Here is a 17,845-nt window from a genome sequence, read left to right on the forward strand (position 1 = left end):
AGTGTGCGCCTCAGGGAAATGTTGCACCCCTAAAACAACAGACTGTAAAGTAGTGCTATGATCTATAAAGTGGCATGTCACAGCTAAATATGCATCTGTGTTGATTGAAGTCAACATATCTGATGTGAGACTAACACCAAATGCTTGGGCTACAGTGGCTTTGGCTTTCTCCTTGGACTCCTGGTATCTTTTCTCCACCATAGCTTTCAAAGTCTAGAAAAAAAGAACAGTCTTAGAATGGCAAATATGGGGGAAAGGGACAAAATGCTTCATGTGATATGCATGACTTGTGGGGAGAACATAGGTAGGGTCCAAAGCTTTCACAAGCTTTCTGAATCCACTGCCCTCTACAACAAAAAAGGGCTGGGAATCCTCAATGATCATGTTGAGGATCAGTCATGTCAAGGCCTCAGTCACATCAATCTTCTCGCCTAATAACAAATAATGCAGCACTTTTATAAGATAACATTCAAGATAATTTTTTAATAATAGTGTATGTTGTATAATAAAAATCCTCTGTGTAGTTGTGAGTGCTGTCTTACCTGAGCTTGGTCCAGTTTGGTTGGTCTCCTTGTTCTCATTCAAGGCTCTATAGTGCCTCAGCATAGATGAGGTGTTATTACTGTATCCAAGCTGCTTGTTACAGACCAAACACTTCACCTAGAATTTTTTACAAGAAATATATAAGAACACGGAAAACACTGTTGTCAAATTTGTGTATATTGGCAATATTGTTTTTTTCTGACATCATTATTATGGCATACCATATTAGGAGATATCAGCTCAAAATGTTCCCAAATAGGGGAAAGTCTTATTTTTCTTGCTGGCTCCATCGCAAAAAAAAAAAGAATCTCAAATAGAATAACTATACACTGACAGATATCCACAAATGTGAGGGGGAATCCATTGCGTTTCACTTGCCCTTTTATGTTTCGAATCCCGCACCAAATCTGCAAACCATTTCCTGAACCAGTCATGTGATATGGCTGGTTCGCGAGGCTTCGAACGTCACCACACATGTGACCAATACAAGCGTCGATACGCACTTCACCTTTAGTTTTCCTGGATTACTCGACACACGCTTCGAAGCCTCGAGATGGAGGACATCACTAGTAATTGGGGAAAAAAAGTACCAAGTAGTAGTGATGTCCAAATGAGGCTTCATGGGGCTTTGAACCCTTTGGGACTATTGTGTTGGAATTTGGTTCATTACTCGAAGCTTCACTGATTTGAACGTGGCTGTCATCTGCTGGCGCATTGGTTGTACTGCAGCCATGCAAAAGGTTGATGGCCCTGCAAGTGTGCACTTTGAGTTTCACTGTATTTGTGCACTTTTGTTATTAAGTTACCAGAGTTGGTAACTTTTGTTCTGTATTGTATGCCTCTTTATTTCTCTTTGTCTTTGTATGTATGTTTGCCAGTGAAGACAATAATTTCCCCCTCTTGAGGATCAATCACGTATATATTTCTAAATCAAACTCAAGCACACTTCAGTTCATGTCTTGCTTTTCCTTCTTCCTCCATCCTACCAATATGTAGATGGCTCACTTAATTGTCATCCACCAATGTTAAAAACATGAAGAATGAAATGTTGTCCTCTGGTCAGCATGAAATAAATAAACCATTAAAGAATAGGTAAAAATGCAAATAAAAATTTAATATTGACCTAATGATTCTGACAATTATGAGTTCATGTATGTATATACTGTATGTTTTATGTACAGGTGGAGGGATGTATGGGCTTAAGGTGCTCAGGTGAACTGCTGGTGCTTATGCATTTTTATTTAAAAACAACAGTTTCTCCACAGTAGAGGGTCTTCTCTTTTTAAAAACAATTTCCCTAGCTTTAGAAAACACTCTCTCGCAGGGCACAGAGGAGGCTGGTGTTGGCAGGTACTGGTTTGCAAGGTGGTACAGGTTTGGGTACTGGGCTTTGTGTGTCATCCAGTACAGCAAAGGGTCCTCTGAATGTTCAAGTGGAGGGGCTGACAAATAACGCTGCACCTCCAACTATGGCATCAGCAGTGGTGTTCCTACTAACTATGAACACTAATCAAATCAATCCAAATGGTACTGACCAAATAGGCAACGCATTGTGTTGTTTCAGCCATTTTAAACACAACTGAGACCTGCCAGATTTTCAAAACCCCGTCCATTGAACCAAACCAGTCAGCTGATTCAGTCAGAATGAAGCAGTGAATTGGTTCAAACATCATCAGTCACGTGACTTGAAGCAAGCTCCGGAGCAGTGCTTCTCCATGAAGAATTAGTCGAGTCATGCTAAAATCAATCAATATTTCAACATCAGGAACCTTCTGTGAAGAGCACCTCCTCCACAGTGGAGCTCAAAATCAGGAACTTTCTGTAAAGAGCACCTCCTCCACAGTGGAGCTCAAAATCAGGAACTTTCTGTAAAGAGCACCTCCTCCACAGTGTAGCTCAAAATCAGGAACCTTCTGTAAAGAGCACCTCCTCCACAATGGAGCTCAACATCAGGAACCTTCTGTAAAGAGCACCTCCTCCACAGTGGAGCTCAACATCAGGAACCTTCTGTGAACAGTACCTGGAGCTCAACATCAGGAACCTTCTGTAAAGAGCACCTCCTCCACAGTGGAGCTCTACATCAGGAACCTTCTGTGAAGAGTACCTGGAGCTCAACATCAGGAACCTTCTGTACAGAGTACCTCCTCTACAGCAAGGAGGTACTCCTTACAGGAACCTTCTGTAAGGAGTACCTCCTCTACAGTGGAGATCAACATCAGGAACCTTCTGTAAAGAGCACCTCCTCCACTGTGGAGCTCAACATCAGGAACCTTCTGTGAAGAGTACCTGGAGCTCAACATCAGGAACCTTCTGTACAGAGTACCTCCTCTACAGTGGAGATCAACATCAGGAACCTTCTGTAAAGAGCACCTCCTCCACAGCGGAGCTCAACAGCCCCCCTGACTCCAAAACTTAATTTCCTCATGAATTTTTCCAATAGATAAAAAAAAAAAAAAAAAAAAAAAAGTATTATAAGTTTCCAAGCTCAGGGCTAATCACCTTTGTGGAGCTAATGAGACGGTCTTGAGCTCATTTAAAAGGAAAGAATCTTTCATTTTAAATTAGCTTTTTGAACTTAAAACAACCGTGTTATGGATATTAGTTAGCACGTATCTGGTAGCATGTAGCTAGTAGCATTTAGCTGTTAGCACGTAGCTGGTTAGCATGTAGCTGTAAGCATGTAGCTGTTAGCATGTAGCTGTTAGAACGTAGCTGGTTAGCATGTATAACATGTAGCTGTTAGCTGTTAGCTGTTAGCACGTAGCTGTCACAGTAGGATCACAGTAAAAAGTTTGAAATGAACTGTTTTCATGTTTAAATTCCATGACTGATCGTGACTGCTTTTGAGGCTGACTGTCTTGCACACTGAACAGTTTATTTAAATTTAATCTTAACATTTTGTAATTTTGACCAACTAAAAAATGCAGTTTGTGCAGCTCAAAGGACAGATGTTAAGAACTATTGGATTGTGCGATTTGAGGAGTTTGTTTTTCCTGTATCCATGGCGACCCTGCTTGGAGATATTTAGGTAGCTGTTGCAAACTTTTTACAACTATGCAACAGGCTTTCTACCAAATATGGCAGAAGACGTTCCAGAGGAAACACTTTCAGAGAATGGCTTGTCTCATGACTGACACAAAGAAAAGAGAGAGAGGCTTAGGAGAGGCTGGCTGTTGTGTGTCCACAGTTCACCTGGAGTCTGCTGTGATGCTGCAGGACACAGAGGAGGGACACGTCTGTCCTGAGGACTGATACCACCCTGGAACATGCCAGAGCCATCATGTCTGCTCAGGTTCGGGGGACTTGTACTCAGCAGTTCACTTGGAGACTATTGTTATAACCGTTTTGTAGAGCTGTAAGATGAATCACAATCAAATCAAAATCACCAAACACAACAAAGTGTGAAAATTGTTCTCCTTGTAGTTTACATCTTCTAAATGTGATTCTTGGAAAACTCATATTTCAGTGTCTTTTCACATGGACACATCTAAATAGTGAACTTTGAACAGAATCCTACTATTAAAACACAAATGTCAAATCTAATTGCGATGTTGCTTAGGAAAATGGCATCAGATATTTTTCTCAAAACGCTGAGCAGCAGAGCTGAGTCACATATGAAGGATGTATGCACCAGCGCTGACAGACGCAGCCACTGACTTAAACTTCCAGGAGCTAGTTTAAGTCCTCCTTAGTATAAGCCCATTTACACAGAAGCGGAGAGCTGTTTGGAAAGAAAAAATTGGGGAGAAAATTAGATTGGCTTCCCATGGATGCGCTGAGAGACAGAGCAGCTCGTCAGTCTTTGTGACAGAGTGGCTCAGAGGAGCCTCAAACTACAGATACAACTTTTACATAGGTCAGTCTCAATTTGTCTTAATTCTCTGTACCAGATTGTTACTGTTTTAAAAAAGTTTGCACTGATCCATACTTATCCTCACTTACCTTATGCATTCTGAAGATCCTAGCAACTCGCATGCCAATTGTGCTCTTCCTGATTATCAAACATAAATCGCTTTATAATGAGATGCAGACAGCACACATTCACACACACATTCATACACACATTCACACACATTCATATACACATTCACACACACATTCATACACACATTCACACACATTCATACACACATTCACACACACATTCATACACACATTCACACACATTCACACACATTCATATACACATGCATGCACACATTCACGCACACATTCACACACACATTCATATACACATTCAGACACACATTCACACACATTCACAGATACATTCATATACACATTCATACACCCCCCCACCTCCATACACACATTCACACACATTTACACACACATTCATACGCACGTTCACACACATTCACACACACACACACATTCATTCTTACATTTACATACGCATTCATTTACACATTCATACACACATTCCCACACACCTTCACATACACGTTCACACACACATTCACACCAGTGTACACAGACCCTGTGGGTGTGTGTGTGTGTGTGTGTGTGGGGGGGGGGGGGGGTAGTGTCAAGGACATACCAAGGACACAACAACTCTTTTTATGTCAAGAGCAGGATTCAAACCACCCACCTTCAGATCAGTGGACAAATGCTCCAACTGAGATACTGTTTAAAACAGAGGTGAGGTTTGTAACATTCAGTGAACAGTTTTGTGTAAATTTATAACTTTTCTATATTTTTCACAAAAGTGCCTCATGCGCATCTTTTGCTGCTAGGGAGATTGAGCTTCCAACAAAGTTTATTATCTCTGATTTAAAGACTTTAAAATCCAGCAAAGATTGTTACGGTTCTTAACTCTGTTTTTTATCTGGATACCAGATAAAACTGGATACCCAGATTTAACATTTTTAATCTGCAACACATAACTGCTGGCGAGTCATCTCAACGCAGTGGGCTCCTTTTTGGGGCCCTTGTGTGTAAATTTTGGAAAACGTTTTTAATACGGATTTGATCACATCCGTTTAACGGTCATGAATTTTTACATCTGATCTTTTTTACTGCTTGAGTTTTAACTTCCTTTACAGTATGTCGTCACGGCTTGATGCATTGTGACTGCTGTCTACATTTGGAAGTGAGGATGACGGAGTTAGAGAACTGAATCTCCTTACTGACTCAAACACAGCGTCATTGTCGTGACCAACTCCTTGACTCGGTAGTGGCAGTGGGAAAATCCAAGTCCATCACTGTCCCCATGAATGAACCCAACCATAGCTGTTCCCAGTGTAAAATCTGCTCCTACTGGCGCAGGATACAGGCAGCCAAACTCTGCCAATGTTGGGCATGACATCTGCAGCTGTCTTGGTGCAGCTGAACTAAAAGGTCCAACTTTTTCTACTCCCTCACACAACTGGCACCTTGTAACGAATAGTAAACAAAAGCGCTTACTTCTGTGCAAATCCAAACCAGAAGCAGCCATTGGAGCTATCAAATAGATTTAATATTCTTGACCTGGATGACTTTCCATGTTTATCAAGTCAGGAGGAGTTGCCAGCTACTCTTCGATCCTTGTGGGACATCACAGTGGCTTCCACAGCATTACGACAAAATCATCGATCAGCTCGGGCTCGGTTGGTAAGGGAGCAGCGTCCTTCACAGGATAAGACCTGCCCACGGCTCCTCATCGGTTCGTCTATGGTAAGTGATGTTGCCATCCCACGGGCTGAAACCGAGTACCACCCTGGAGCTCAGGTATCACAAACAAACAGAATACTCACAGACACACTGTCCAGTGGTGTGGACACATCTACTGTGATAGTGCACATTGGCTCCAGTGACATTAAATTACAACAGTCTGGGGTGTTGGAAAATGATTTCAAATTGCTTATAGACATGGTGCTGAAGTCGGGAAAACAATGTGTAATGTCTGGTCTAATTCCATCTCCTAGTTACGGTGACATGAAGTTTAGTCAGATGCGCAAACTTCACATCTGGCTGAAGGGTTATTGAATTCCTTTTATGGATAATTTTTGTGGATTTTGGAAGAGGAATTATCTGTTTGCCCACGATGGAATTCATTCAAATAGATCCGGGAAAAAACTGCTGAGTGACAACATCAAGCTAACGCTGGAGTCTGCACCCATCAGACCTACTGAATGACTCCTTATGCATAGGGTAAAGAGCGTCTCAGGTGATTTTTTTTTTTTTTTTTTTTTTGACAAAACCAGTACCCCCCTGCTTAGATTCTACATTAAAACACATTATTGTGCATATTTCATGTAGAATATCTCGTAGAAATGAAAGAAATTATCGGAGGAGGTCAATTAGAAATGTTGAAATTTAACGAATTGGTGGAATATAGCATTCTCAAAACCATGTATAAAGCTCATCAAAAAGTATTACCAGAGAAGTTGCAAAATAGATTTCTAAAGAGAGAAAGTAGATACCAATTAAGAGGAACTGATTTATTTTCTAAGGCAGAGTTTAGAATAAAACCAAAGGAAAGATGTATTTCAATCAAGGGAGTCAGTCTTTGGAACAGTCTTGAAAGTAATATTAAAGAATCCAAAAGCATTTATATGTTTAAGAAAAGCTTGGAATTATCATCATTAAGAAAGTATATAACTGCTATGTGACAGGATGATTTTGTGTTTTGTTTTTTTTTTTTTTTTTGTAAAGTAGCTGCGCATCTAAGTTTGATTTTGTATAATGTAACAGTGCAACACACTGGAAGTGTCAGAGTTGATAAGGGGCAGATATTATAAGCTTTTGCTTCTTTCTGTGCCCTTTCATTCATTTATCATAATTGTACAAAAGCTAAAATGCTGTATGCAGATATGTTGCATTGATTTGTTTTGTTTTAATGAATGAAATAAAATATTTAATTGAAATTAATTGAAATTGGAGGTCATTTAACTTGGTTGACATCAATATCACTAACAAACCTAATTCCCATGCGTCAACTCAATTTCAATCAAACACAAATAAAGCTATTATCCCTAATAAGCTAGGCATATTTGATATGCAAAACTTCAAAACAAGGAAGGGACTGGGAATTATACACATGAATGTGCGTAGTATTATATCTAAATTAGATTACATTAAACTCTGGGCAGATTTGCAGTTTGCCTACAGAGCCAATCGGTCTGTAGACGACGCCATCAACCAACACTTCATCCTCCAGCATCTGGACTCCCCGGGAACCTACGCCAGGATCCTGTTTGTGGACTTCAGCTCTGTGTTCAACACCATCCTCCCTGCTCTGCTCCAGGACAAGCTTGCTCAGCTCAACATGCCTGACTCCACCTGCAGGTGGATCACTGACTTCCTGATGGACAGGAGACAGCGCGTACGGCTGGGGAAGAATGTCTCGGACACTCGGACTATCAGCACAGGATCTCCACAGGGCTGTGTACTTTCTCACCTGCTCTTCTCCCTGTACACCAACTGCTTCACCTCCAGCCACGACTCCGTCAAACTGGTTAAGTTTGCCGATGACACCACCCTCATTGGACTCATCTCAGACGGCGATCAGTCTGCCTACAGGAGGGAGGTGGACCGGCTGGTGTCCTGGTGCAGCAGCAACAACCTGGAGCTTAATTCCCAGACGACAGTGGAGATGATTGTGGACTTCAGGAAAGTCACAGTCCCCCTGCCTCCCCTCACCCTGACGGGCTCCCACATCTCCACTGTGGACTATTTCCGCTTCCTTGGCATCTGCATCACCCAGGATCTCAAGTGGGAGCCGACCATCAGCTCCCTCATCAAGAAAGCTGCCGGTCCAGTTGATGGTGCAGTTTTACACGGCCATCATTGAGTCCATCCTCACCTCCTCCATCACCGTTTGGTTCGCTGGGGCCACTGCCAGGGACCGACAGAGACTGAAGCGCATTGTGCGCTCTGCTGAGAAGGTGATTGGCTGCAGCCTTCCATTGCTACAGGACCTGTACGTCTCCAGGACTCGGGGGTGAGCAGGCCGTATAGCAGCCGACACTTCTCACCCTGGACATGGACTATTTGATCCACTTCCCTCTGGCAGGAGGCTACGGTCCATTGGGACAAGAACAATTTCTTCCCCTCTGCCGTTTGTCTCATGAACACTTCATAATATTTGCACAAAACTGGACACTTTATAACACCGGTCACTTTAAGTCATGTTTGCACTGCTGTTCTGATGCTGCTGTTGTATATATTTTCTACCTTTAAGTATTTGATTTTTTAAGCATATCTTTTTTTAACTTTGTTTATGCCCTTATTTGTATTTGTATTTATTCAGTGTGTTTTATGTTGCACTTTATCACCGAAGTAAGTTCCTAGTTTGTGAACTGTGTTCACAAACGATGGCAAGGCAAGGCAAGGCAAGGAAAGTTTATTTGTATAGCACAATTCATACACAAGGTAATTCAAAGTGCTTTACAGAATAAGAAAGACATTGAAATCACACAAATCAAAACATAAATAATCACAAATAATCATCATAAATTTACCATTAAAAGAGAAAACTGCAGAATAAAAACCTTTCAGTTGTATGCACAACTAAACAGAACTGTTTTGAGCCTGGATTTAAACATTGTCAAAGTAGAGGCCTGTCTCACATCTTCAGGATGACTGTTCCAGGTTTTAGCTGCATAAAACTTAAATGCTGATTCCCCATATTTAGTCCTGACTCTGGGCACCAGCAGGAGGGTGGTCCCTGAAGTCCTCAGTGTGCGAGATGGTTCATATGGCACAAACATGTCGGAGATGTACTTTGGACCTAGGCCATGGAGAGACTTATACACAAGCAGAGCTTTGTTTAGGTGGTAAAAAGCTGTAGATGCTATTGATTTGATGTGGCTGTTAAAGTTCAAGGCTGAGTCCATTATTACCCCTAAATTTCTAGCCAGAGTTGAAGGTTTTAGAGAGAGAGACTGGAGGTGACTGCTGACACTTTCTCTATGGTTTTGTGGGCCAAAGGTGATGACTTCAGTCTTGTCTGAATTTAGCAGAAGGAAGTTGTTTTGCATCCACACACTGATCTATTGGATGCAGTGGCAGAGTGAATCCACTGGTCCATATTCACCTGCTGCCAGTGAGACATAGATCTGAGTGTCATCTGCATAGTTGTGGTAGGACACATTATTGCTGCGTATTAACTGGCCTAACAGCAGCATGTAGAAATTGAACAGCAGGGGTCCCAGGATTGAACCCTGAGGCACCCCACAGGTCAGGGACATTTTATCTGATATACATTTTCCAATTTCAACAAAGTACTCCCTGGTTTCTAAATAGGACTTGAACCAGTTTAGTGCCGTACCAGAGATGCCCACCCAGTCCTCTAGTCTCTGTAAGAGGATCCCATGATTAACAGTGTCAAAGGCAGCACTCAGATCTAACAGAATCAAGACTGAGACTTTGCCTGCATCAGTGTTCAGGCGGATGTCATTTGTCAGTTTGTGGCATCAAGACTGCTATTCTTTAGGAGAGGCTTGATAACCGCAGTTTTCAAAGTGCTTGGGAATGTTCCAGATTGAAGTGACATATTAGCTATGAGAGTGAGTGGTGATAGCAAACTTTAGAAATTTATTGGGTAACACATCGAGGCAGCATGTAGATGAACTCAGACCGGTGACAATCTCTTGGACAGTTTTGTCAGTTACAGGTGCAAAGTGAGTCAGCTCTAAGTGTCTAGGTGGCTGCTGAGGTGTTGTCAACCTTGTCATTAAAGAACACTGCAAACTCATTGCACTTAGATGTGGAAATTAGTTCTAACGGCAGTGGAGCTGGGGGGTTTGTTAATCTGTTTACCGTTGCAAACAGGATACGAGAGTTGTTACTACAACTTCCAATAATGTTAGAAAAATACCTTTGCCTTGTTCTGTGCACATGTACAACTGTGGTTGTACATGTGCATTTTTTCTCTGTAAATCTCATAATGAACCATGGAGCTTTGACTTGCGCCATTCCCGCCTCGGCCCTCCAGCACTTCCTTTTCTGTGCCCCTGACCGAGTCATCATTCCTCAATGGCACTTTCTGCTTATCTTTAAACCATTTTAACCTTCATGGGGGCAATGGTGTCCAGAACATTCAAAACACTCGAAGTTACAGAGTTCACCAAATCATCAACATTAGAACATGAGGCATTTTCAAAGTGTATCATTTCCATGAACAGTGTGAACCTGTTTTATGATTTATGTGTCTCCTTCGAACAACTGCAGGACCAGCCGCTGGTATGGGAATAACAGACAGGTCAAAAAAGACACAGAAATGATCAGACAGCAACATCCACCACATTGACATTTGAGATATTTACTCCTTTTGTAATGAGCAGGTCCAGAGTGTGTCCTCTGTTGTGGGTGGGCTCACTGACATGCTGAGTCAGACCAAAGATTTCAAGGACAGAACGGAGCTCTTTAGCATTTCTGTCAGACACATTATCCACATGTACATTAAAATCGCCTGTAATGACTAAACCAGGGGTGTTCATTACGTCGATCGCGATCTACCAGTCGATCATGAAGGCATTTTGGGTAGATCATGTCCCGTCATCCATCCAGTCACATGACTAATATACAGGACAATCAGTCAGATTACACCTGACCCTAGGTGACATCATGGGCGCTGCACACGCAGAAACAAGTGCAATTTAACTTAACCCTATAGCGTCGGATCCTATCGTCACCGATAGAGCGGGTTGCGGACTTTCCAGCAGCGTAACTCCACGCCCAGTCGTGCTCTCATGTAAATTCAAATGGCGTCTCAAAGCGGAGACATGGGGCTATCTAAATATTTTACCGTCATTACGATAATCTGCCTCTGTTGTCCCTCAAAGGTGACGAATGAGAGCGCGGCGCTGCAGGGATTTTCCCAGTCATTTATTCAATGCGTAAAAGAAAAAATATGGATGGATGTGTAAAATAGAAGTAGTTGTGTGAGAAAATGCAGTAAATTCTGATACTTCGTTTAACATGGTTTTTATGGCTATAAAAAAAAAAAGACAAACCCGTAATCAACATGATTAGCTCTGTTATCGCTTTCAAACGAAAAATGCAATTTTACTCCTGGCTGGCTGTCAGAAACTACTGCACGAACTATGCATCCCTCACTGACTCAGTGCAAGTCACCAGAGCCGTAATCATCATTCAAGTAATTATGAACATGTAAGAAGTTCAGTTGTGTTGTGCAGTATTATCTCATGACGTTGTGCAAGGTACATGAAAATGCACTGTACATGTAAGAATTCATAATACATTTACAAATAAATGTTTAACATTTTTGTATTAGGTGGTAGATCTTTCAGACACGATCATTTTAAAAGTAGCTCACATACTGAAAAAGTCTGAGCACCCCTGGACTAAACCATCAAAGTCTGTGCATATGACTGAAAGCATCTCAGTAAAATCATCAATAAAACTCAGGCAGTGCTGGGGAGGTTTGTATATGACTAAGTAGAGTATGTAGGGGGATTGCTTTAGCTTCATCTTAAATGAAACATACTCAAAAGATGAAAACACCCCAAATGACAATCTGTGAGTAAGTAAATTATCTCAAAAAAATGCACACACACACCTCCACCTTTTTTGTTTAGTCGTGTTTCAGATTCAAATTTGAAGTTGGGTGGAGTTGATTCCACTAGAATTGCATTACCTGTGTTTTTGTCGAGCTATGTTTCAGTTAAAAACATAAAATCAAGATTAAAAGAGGAAATAAAGTCATTAATTAAAAAGGACTTGTTACATAAAGATCTGATATTGAGCACAGCAAGTTTCAGATTAGTTTCAGTAGGACTGGATGTTATCTTCTTACAGGGAATGTGAACTAAATGTCTCTGATTGGACAGTGTTAACTGCCCTTCTGTTAATGAGTCTACGTGGTGTAACTGTAGATATAGCTCCATCACAGGGCCTCAGCATGATATTATTTTTATCGTGACTGTATATCCTGAGACAGCAGAGGCCCTGTGGGTCCTAGCTCTTGTTGATAACAGCTCTGGGGGAGGGCAGGGAAGGGCGAGCTGGGGGGAGTTTGGGTGGGGGACCAGGTGAGCGCCAAAGAGGAGCAGGGGGGAGTTTGGGTGAGGGACCAGGTAAGGGCCAAGGAGGTGGAGCAGGGGGGAGTTTGGGTGAAAGACGAGGGGGGATAGGTGGGTATGGGGAAGAGTTCAGCATAGTTTATTACCAGAACTCTCGATTACGCCATATTAGGTGTGAGGGGAGCTATCTTAATTCCTGATCTGATGAGACTTTCTAGATGGTCGGGAAGGGCCATAGGTGAAGGTGGGGAGGAAAAGGAAAGTGAGGAGTCCCTAGAGGGAGTAGATGTAGCAAAGGGGATCCAGGGCTGGTCTGTGGGCAGGGGAGGTGATGGGCGTGCTGCTGGGACTGAAACCTCTGCTGGGGCTGTCACAGACAGGTTCAAGGCCTGTGATGTGCGCCCTGGGGGGAAGTGACGCTGGAGATGCATCCTTCACTTTTGAAGGTGGTGGTGATGGTGATTTGTTCTAGTGGGGAGGTGGTGGTACTGCTGAATCCTTCGCTGGGGGAGATGGTTGTGGTTCTGGTGATGACTCTTTTGCTGGGGGAGATGGTTGTGCTGCTGGTGGTGACTCCTTCACTGGGGGAGGTGGTGGTTGTAGTTGTGGTGCTGCTGGTGGTGCTGACACATTGGCTCGGACACTGGTTGGTGCAGCAGGAATGCTTCTCTCATTCCTCTTTTCTCTCACTGGCCCAGGACCCTGTCCAGGCCGGTGCCTCAGAGCGTGGAGGAGGTTATCCGTCAACACTCTTACTCCACCTCTGCTCAGGGGCGGGCCATTTCCCTTGAACAGGTCCTGTCGTTTCCAGAATAGATCAAAGTTCTCAATGTAGTGCAGTCCTCTGACCGCACACGTGTTGAACAGCCATATGTTCAGCTGAAACAGCCGGGTAAATTTGTTCATCTTCCTTCTGTCTATGCTAGGAAGAGGTACACTGATGAAAGTCTTAACCTCCGCTTTATCAAGCTCCTCAAATAATTAAATGAAATTCTTTTCAAGATTTCAGTCTGATTCATTCTGGTGTCAACTGCACCCACGTGCACAATCAGCTGTTTAGCTCCTTGGTATGTTGACAAAACATTTGGGAGGAGTTTTGTTATCTCAACAAAACTCAACAAAACCCCAGTGACTGAGGTACGAGCAAGTTTGGATTCCTCTGTGAGTCACATCTCTGATAGCACCGTCTCCTAGCAGCAGCATATCTCTGACCTTGACGTTTGGCACAGACCGCCTGTCTGCTGCCACTCTTTTGCCAACTTCATTGCTCTTGTTTTGCGACAAAAATCCACTTTCTGTTTGTATATTAACATCAACCTCAGTCTGTGACAGTGGTAAAAATCTGTTTGTAAGTTGTATTTTGGGTGATGTAACTATATTAGCATTGCCTCTTATCACTTGTCGTGTTTGCTTGAAATTCTTGTCTTTACAAAGTTTTGGAAAAGACAGCGTATCACTCAGGTTTAAGTTGAAAGTAGCAGTTTTTTCACTGTCTTCTCTGAAAGTAACTGTAGGCTGCTTACCACTGGAGAGTCACAGGGAGCGTTCGGTGAAGTCCTTTTTCAGATTCTAAAACAATATCCATGCTTGTAGCTCATTAATTTGTTGTTGATAGTTTCTGACAGCGTTCGCAAAAAGAATTCCTTTTGTCTCTTCCCCATACATGTTAGTGGCTCGTCAAAAATTTGGTAAAAAAATGTAAAAATGGTTTAAAAGTCTTGGTTTAACTTAAGAGAAAAATCATAACTAAACAAATCTCCTAGCAATGGAAGAGGTAAAATGATTAAAAAAACAAAGTAAGGAGGAAGCAGCAGGAGCAAGCAAGGTTTGCGTCTGCACTCTTCAGAAGCAATAAAAGGATTCTGATTCTGATTCTGAGATCAAACAGATCCAGATAGAATTATATTTTCTGAAACCTTTTTATCAAATAAAATATGTGATAAGGAAATCAATATTGAAAAACTATACATTTTTTTTCGCTGTGAGTAGGCAATCTAAAGGAGGTGGCATTTCGATTTATGTCAAAGATCACCTGTCTGTGGATCTTCTATTCTCCTGTACCAAGCCTAAATGTTTTAAATATCTGTGTCTGTTAGTTATGCAAATGATCCTGATAAAAAAAAACTGGCTATTGCTGGTATTTATTTGTGCCCCTTAGCCTCTAAAATACTTTTAATGATCTGGTTCACGATGCTTTCTAAGCTGAAAATTATGAGGCCCTGATAATGGGTGATATAAATATAACTGGCTGGAGAAAAGTCTTTGAAAGACCATTGCAATGGCATAAATTCTTACACAATTAATTGATACAATCTTAAGAAACAACCCCATCATTATGAGGCAACTGATGTTTTCCACCATTGTCCAATTGGATGTATCCAAAATTCAAAAGTGAAAAAGACGCATCCATGTGTAAGGTCAGAAGATCATATGAACATTTCTTCATCTCTGACCTATATTACAGTGAGATCAGGTTAACATCAGCATTCCCTGACCCTGATATGGCCTTGAACTTTTTTTATTGATACATTTAATGAAATTGTAGAAAGGCATGTGCCGAAAAGAAAATTAGAAATGAAAAACTCTAATAATCCCTGGTTCAACTCAGAAACTGCACAATTAATTAGAGAAAGAAATGCTGCCTGGAAAACCACTCACACAACTGGGTCAGAGTTGGATTGGGCATGTTTTCGCCAGAAGAGAAATAAATGTCTATCAGCAGTTTGAAAGGCAAAAACATTCTACTTCATGTCTGCATTGATATAGAGCCACGGAAATCCAACGAAGCACTGGAGGACAGTCAGATCCTTCTCTGAACCTAATACTTGTACATTACCAACTGATATTTTATTAGATTCCGGTATTATAAATTCTAAGGAGGAAGTATGTGATGCTTTCAATAGACATTTTATCTCTGCATGCGATGTGTTGAATAATGATGGTCTTTCTGATCTTGATTATGTTGAGTCTGAACCTCAGGCAGATAATCACATTTTTTCTTTCTTTGACCTTTCACCTGGAGGTCTGAAATAGGCCCGAGAAAGTCCTCAGGAGCTGATGATCTCAATCCAAAACTTTTACTAGCTACCCCATATTTAATTCAGCCTCTTTTACATATTTTTAATTCATCAACTTTAAATGGCATGATACCAGAATTATGGAAAACAGCACATGTTTTGCCTTTACATAAAGGTGGGACAACTAAAACTGTAAATAATTTCCGGCCAATATCTAAAATTACCTTGTCTTGCAAAAGTTTTAGAAAAGTTAGTTTCAAATCAAGTTACAGGTTATTTCTCCATTTGAAGTCTTTGAGTTTAAGAAAAGGACATAGTACTGTCACTGCTACCACAAATGTTTAATGACATTTCTCAGCCCTTGATTGCAAACAAGACTGTGTAGCTCTGTTTATTGATTTAACTAAAGCTTTTGATTCAGTCGATCATGGAGTCCTCTTGAATCGTCTGAAGCAGTTTGGATTTGACAATGCTACATGTAATTGGTTCCAAAATTATCTTTGAAACAGAACCCAGGCAGTAGTAGCCGATGGTTTCAAATATGATTTTTTTTTTTGAACTTTAAGTAAAGGAGTGCCCCAAGGCTCAATTTTGGGCCCCCTACTTTTTACTATTTTTATTAATTCTATTGGTCACAATTTAAAAGAAAGCCACATGCATTTATATGCAGATGATGCTGTTTTGTATGCAAGTGCTCCCTCTGCTGATCAGGCACTTTTAAAACTGCAACAAGATTTTAATGAAATCCAAAACTCATAAATCTTAAGCAGTTTTTGAATGCAAGTAAAACTAAGCATATGATTTTTTCCAAAAACATTTCAGTAACATGCAAGCTAGAAATATTAATACACTAAATGCTACATCCATTGAAGGAGTCAACACTTATAAATATCTTGGATTTTGGCTTGATGAAAACTTATCCTTTAAAAACATATCTCAGAATTATGTAACAGTTTAAAGTCTAATTTATCATTTCATTATAGAAAAAAATATTGTATTCCAATGAGTTGGATGTGGTGACTTCAGCCTCTGCTTTGAAACCATTGGATCCACTATTTCACTTGGCCCTTCGTTTTATTACAGGTCATGGATTTGTAACTCATCACTGTATTCTCTATGAAAAAGTGGGTTGGTCATCACTATATGTTAAAAGAGCATTGTATGAAGTTTATCTATAAGGGACTACTTCAAAAACTGTGAGAATACCTCACCTGTTTGTTCATCATTGATACTGGAACATTTAATACCAGATCACGTGACTGCATAAGGCTAAGGATGAGCTGCACCAGAACTCAGACAGGAAAGAGGGCTTTTAGCTGTTTTCTTCAGAAAAATGGAATACACTTCAAGGAAAGGCAAAAATGGATACGTTGGTGACACACTTGCAGTTTATATCTGAACCAAACGTTTATACACACACCTGCACTTGTTTTTGATGTTTTATATGGACTTATTTGTTTTTGATTGTTTTTTCAGTTTGTATTGTATTTCAAACAGGGTGCCCATGAAAAAGAGAGCCTAAGTGCTCTCATTGGGTCCCCCTGTATAAATAAAGATAAATAAATAAATCTATGCACAGCTGGTTGTGTGTGTGACGCCCTGGAGTCAGCAAGTTACAAACACACTGAGATCATTGTGAGGAGCACATATAAATGGGGCGTTACCTTCCTCAGCCTTGCTCCAGATTATCCCTTTGGTTGCTATGATACTCGTGGTTTGAATTCCAAATATAGAACTCATCTCTATATTGGCTACTATAACTGCTAGCCTCGATGAGCTTCATTTGGAGCTGAAGCTGTGGTGACATCACACTCACTTTGTCCACTTTTTTTCACAGTCTATGGTTGAACTGTCATCTACAGAGATATCAAGTCATTACTTATGTCACTTACCGTAAATGAGCACATTAGAACCGCTCTGTTTATTTTCATTTTCATTACATTAAAATGAGCCCAGGCCACTACATGAATCTGCTGCACTGATGTCTAACTTTAACCTCTGGCATTCCACATGTTTACTCTCGTCTCTGGACGCCGTCAATGGTCTGCAGGAAGCACCGGGCCAGAACCAGGGAATACCACGGAGGAGACGAGCTCAGAAAGGAGCCATTCAAACCTGGAATGACAAATAGGTGAGGTTGTTTATGCCATGTTTGCAGAAGTCCATGTTTGGCTTAGTTGATTATTGGGCATTTTAGAATAAATCGACACCTTTTTCCGTAAAACGGGCTCCATAAAACAATAATGAATGTGTTTGAGCAAGTCTGATTTATTTGAATGTGATGACACTGAGTAATCACCCAGGTCAACATCACAT

At 41.1% G+C, this 17,845-nt stretch overlaps 1 protein-coding gene across 1 annotated transcript in view; it reads right to left on the reverse strand.

Annotated features, from left to right (window-relative positions):
- Positions 1–17,845, reverse strand: part of ccdc13 (coiled-coil domain containing 13) — an 85,428-nt gene that overhangs the window by 13,735 nt on the left and 53,848 nt on the right. Inside the window, exons 13-14 of the mRNA XM_055228265.1 lie at positions 2,685–2,871; positions 543–660 (exon numbers count right to left, since the gene is read on the reverse strand). Coding sequence (XP_055084240.1) covers positions 543–660; positions 2,685–2,871 — 305 coding nt within the window. The remainder of the gene's footprint in view (positions 1–542; positions 661–2,684; positions 2,872–17,845) is intronic.

Source organism: Periophthalmus magnuspinnatus, chromosome 17, assembly GCF_009829125.3.
Source record: "Periophthalmus magnuspinnatus isolate fPerMag1 chromosome 17, fPerMag1.2.pri, whole genome shotgun sequence".
NCBI lineage: Eukaryota > Metazoa > Chordata > Actinopteri > Gobiiformes > Gobiidae > Periophthalmus > Periophthalmus magnuspinnatus.